The sequence below is a fragment of the Otolemur garnettii genome, unplaced genomic scaffold (assembly GCF_000181295.1).
Source record: "Otolemur garnettii isolate 467f Iridium unplaced genomic scaffold, OtoGar3 scaffold00011, whole genome shotgun sequence".
NCBI classification, from domain to species: domain Eukaryota; kingdom Metazoa; phylum Chordata; class Mammalia; order Primates; family Galagidae; genus Otolemur; species Otolemur garnettii.
Window position 1 is genome coordinate 26,867,694 of NW_003852406.1, and position 4,639 is coordinate 26,872,332.

The 4,639-nt window shown below is 49.2% G+C and overlaps 1 protein-coding gene across 1 annotated transcript in view; it reads left to right on the forward strand.

Annotated features, from left to right (window-relative positions):
* Positions 1-3,373: 3,373 nt before the first annotated feature.
* Positions 3,374-4,639, forward strand: part of MPI (mannose phosphate isomerase) — a 9,500-nt gene continuing 8,234 nt past the window's right edge. Inside the window, exons 1-2 of the mRNA XM_012801918.2 lie at positions 3,374-3,435; positions 3,904-4,031. Coding sequence (XP_012657372.2) covers positions 3,420-3,435; positions 3,904-4,031 — 144 coding nt within the window. The 5' untranslated portion in view covers positions 3,374-3,419. The remainder of the gene's footprint in view (positions 3,436-3,903; positions 4,032-4,639) is intronic.

Sequence of the window (4,639 nt, forward strand, 5' to 3'; positions counted from 1 at the left end):
AGATGGGGTTTTGTTCTGGCTCAGGCTGGTTCTCAAACTCCTGATCTCAAGCGGTGCTCCTGCCCGGGCCTCCTAGAGTAACAAGATTACAGGTGTGAGCCATTGTGTCCAGCCTAATCCCTTATTCTTATCCAAGAAGGGTCATACGGCTAGAGGAGTGGGGATGAGGGAAAGGAATGGTATTCCAGAATAAGGTATTTGAGATAGCTGTTCGCAAGATTCTTGTGTTTTCCATCTTATTTTTTTTCTTTTTAGAGAGAGAGTCTCACTTTGTGGCCCTAACTTCCAGCTCTTGGGCTTAGGCGATTCTCTTGCCTCAGCCTCCAGAGTAGCTGGGACTAAAGGTGCCCGCCCCAACACCTGGCTATTTTTTTGTTACAGTTTGGCCAGAGCTGGGTTTGAACCTGCCACCCTCGGTATGTGGGGCTGACGCCCTACCCACTGAGCCACAGTGCTGCTCAAGCACTCCCTCGTTCTTTTAGACATGTGTGGTAGAGGCTGTGGGAATCAGTGCATGGACAGGGGGTGAGGGTGGGGTGGAGATGAAGGGGATAGAGTGGGGACTATAACCCTTGACTCCTGGTTCCCAGTAGTTTCGACTGCTGTGCTCCTGAGTCAACTGGCTACTAACTGAGGCGATCAAGATGTCTGTCTTTCTACATGTGATACAGCATGATAACAGCACAGCCAAGGCCCAGGCTCCATCCTTCCCCATGCAGGGCTCTTGGTTACTCTCCCTAAATTCTGTGTGTGCAACTGGTGAGCAACTCAGTCCTGAGGAGGAGTTGGGGTTCTGAGTTCCTGCAGCACTCAGGACAGGGAGGATAAGAGGACCGACTGCCTTATAGGGGTTCCACCCACATCATCCCATCTGGCCCACCAACAAGTATGTCAGGTGGCATCATTATCCCTATTCTACTAAGGTCAAAACCAAAGCTTAGAGGAGTTAAGGGCCTACATGTGACATTTACCATCTTCATCATCATTAGTTTATACCACAGCAGTTCTTTGCTCAAAGTTCAAGTTGCTGAGATGCTTCTAAAATCCTCTACCTGGCTCAGCGCCTGTGACTCAAGTGGCACCAGCCGCATTCACCTAAGGTGGTGGGTTCGAATCCAGCCCGGGCCCGCCAAACAACAATGATGGCTGCAACCAAAAAATAGCCAACTGTTGTGGCAGTATAATGAATATTCCCTCATCCTTTGCTCAGATTTACTAGTTCTTAACATTTTGCTATGTTTACTTTACTTTTTTTTATCTACACAGAAATATGTATACATGTTTTTTTTACTAGTTTGTTGGTTGTAAGCATCATATCTTTTCCCTCCTAAGAACTTTAGCAGGCTCGGTGCTTGTGGCTCAAGTGGCTAAGCGCCACCTGCATACACCTGAGGTGGCAGGTTCGAATCCAGCCCAGGCCCGCCAAAAACGACAATGACGGCAGCAACCAAAAAAATAGCCAGGTGTTGTGGCAGGTGCCTGTGGTCCCAGCTACTTGGGAGGCTGAGGCAGGAGACTTGCTTAAGCCCAGGAGTTGGAGGTTGCTGTGAGCTGTGATGCCACAGCACTCTACCCAGGGGGATAGCTTGAGGATCTGTCTCAAAATAAAATAAAATAAAATCCTCTACCTGCTGTCTTTCCTCTCTGCCCACCTTACTTCCCCTCTGTCATGGACACTCTGCTTCAGCCACACTGGCCTCTTTGCTATTCACTCATGAACAGACAGGCACATTCCCAAATTCCTGCCTTCCTGCTCAGTGATTTTCTTTCTTTTATTTTGAGACAGAGTCTCACTATGTCACTCTTGGTAGAGTGCCATGGAGTCACAGCTCACAGCAACCTCAAACTCTTTGGGCTTAAGAGATTCTCCTGCCTCAACTTACCAAGTAGCTAGGACTACAGGTGTCCACCACAACACCTGGCTACTTTTTGGCTGTAGTTGTCAGAGTTGTTTGGCAGGCCTGGGCTGGATTCAAACCTGCCAGCTTTGGTGTATGTGGATGGCCCCTTAGCCACTTGAGCTACATGTGCCAAGCCTGCTGCTCAGTGATTTTCAACTGGTGTATCATGAGGGGATCTTAGGTGTGCTGAGAAAAAAAAAATTTTTTTTGAGACAGAGTCTAGCTTTGTAGCCCTTGGTAGAGTGCTGTGGCATCACAGCTCACAGCAACCTCAAACTCTTGGGCTTAAGCGATTCTCTTGCCTCAGCCTTCCAAGTAGCTCAGATGACAGGCTCCGGCCACAACACCCAGCTATTTTTAGAGATGAGGTCTCACTCTGGCTCAGGCTGGTCTCAAACCTGTGAGCTCAGGCAATCCAGCCACCTCGGCCTCCCAAGTGCTGGGATTAAAGGCATGAGCCAATGTGCCGGGCCCTTGGCCAAGAAATTTTTTTTATCTTTTTGCCGTTTTTAGCCTGGGCTGGGATTGAACCCACCACCTCCGGCATATGGAGCCCCCTCCACCCCTGGCAGAGAAAAATTTTAAAGACCATTAATTAAATTATTTTCAAAAGTAATTAGGCCCAGCAATGGCTTATGCCTGTAATCTAGCACTCTAGGAGGCCAAGGCGGGTGGACTGCCTGAACTCAACGGTTGGAGACCAGCCTGAGCCAGAGCGAGACTTCATTCTAAAAATAGACGGGCATCTAGCTGGCACCTGTAATCCCAGCTGTTTGGGAGGCTGAGGCAAGAGAATGGCTTAAGGCCTAAGACTTTGAGGTTGCTGTGAGCTGTGACACTTCAGTACTCTACAGAGGGCGACAAAGTGAGACTGTGTCTCAAAAAAGAAAAAGAAAAATTAAGTAGTTCAAAGCTACTTTTAGCTTTTATTTCCTTTTTTGATCAACATAATTTAAATGTGCCGCAGAAATTTAACTTAAGTTTAAGTGTGCCATGAGATTAAAAAAAAAAAAAAGGTTTAAAATCAGTGCTCTGGCTGTTTCCCGCACCGGGAACACTCATTCCTTCCTCACCTGCAAGTATGTGCTGAAATCTCACCTTCCAATAAGGCTGAACCAGACAATCTTTGCTTGTCCAGCTCCCTTGCTTTTGGTAACCTTCATTACCTTTCAATACACTGATGATTCAGTTATTTTTACTTGTTGGTCTTCCCTTCTCCAGAACGTAAGCTCTGCAAACACAAAGGGAACATTTTCTTGTTGTCTGATGCATCCTCCAGGGGAACTTAGCAGGTTTTCGGTAACTACGTACGCTGCGAATTACAGATACCCGAGAAACCCTTTGGCTGGTGGGGGGCCCTCCTGAGAGTGGGCGGGTGTGAGAGGTATCCGGAACGCCTGACCCCGTGTCCCAGGAGGCGCTCCGGGAACTACATTTCCCGTGAGGCCAAGGGCGCAAACGGCCGCGGTGCTGCCGGGAAGGGGATACGTGCCTTAAGCAAAGTCCAGGGCGTTGAGGATGGCTTCTCCGAGAGGTGAGCTGCTGGCCGGGATGTGGGCAAGGGGGGTTGTGTGGGTGTGTTTGTCTGGGTTGGGGGGAGCGTCCTGGGGACGAATCCCAGCATGATCTTCCAGGTCGTGCCCACTCCTGAGCTTTCACGGAAAGATGGGTGGGCAGAGAAGGGGGCACCTGCGATGGGGATTGTAGCCGTTGAGGGAAGGGGCCGCCGCTTTCCCCGGCCGCATCATCCTGGGGCTGGGTACCTCTCGCTCCTTCTGGTCACGTCAGCGCCGCTCTCTGCCTCAGGTCAGCACAAGATCCGTGCTGCCCATATTACAGTTGATAACATTGAGGCCTCCTACAGAGGTTAGGAGTCTCATCCAACAACCTACAAACTCTGTTGCCAGTCGGAACCCCCAGCTCTTGCCTGGTTTCCCCGGACTTTAGGGTCCGACCTGAAGAGCGGAATGAATGAAAGGTGACCTTCTGTCTGTGTTCCCAGTGTTCCCACTTTCCTGTGCCGTTCAGCAGTATGCCTGGGGGAAGATGGGGTCCAGCAGTGAAGTAGCACAGCTGCTGGCCAGCAGTGACCCACTGGCCCGGATTTCAGAGGACAAGCCCTATGCAGAGGTGAGACCCGGGCTGTGATTCAGCCCATCTTATCTGCAGGTAAAATGAAAGGGAATGGGCCAGCTGAGAAACGGGGGTCGGGGGGCAGCAAGGAGGGAGAAGGCTCTCTTGGCTCTTCAGATCCATCAGGTTGATGAATCAGATAGTCTACCAAAAGAAGAGAGGTTTGTCATAATAAGCTGGCGTTTCCAGTACCTTCCTTCAGCACTTAGTGAATTTTAATTCAGCTCTCTTTGACAGTTTTTTACTTTGACTATTTTTATTTATTTATTTTTTATATTTTTGAGACAGAGCCCCACTCTTGTCCAGGCCAGAGTGCTGTGGCATAAGCCTTGCTCACAGCAACCTCAAACTCCTTAGTTCAAGTGATCCTCCTGCCTCAGTCTCCTGAGTAGCGGACTGTAGGCACTCATCACAACACCCAGCTAATTTTTCTATTTTTTTTGGTAAAGAAGGGGTCTCGCTCTTGCTTGGGCTGGTCTCAAACTCCCGAGCTCAAGGGATCCTTCTGCCTCAGTCTCCCAGAGTGCTATGATTACAGGCTTGAGCCACCACACCCAGCCTCTTAGTTTTTGAATTTTTATTAACATAATTTTTTTTTTTTTTTT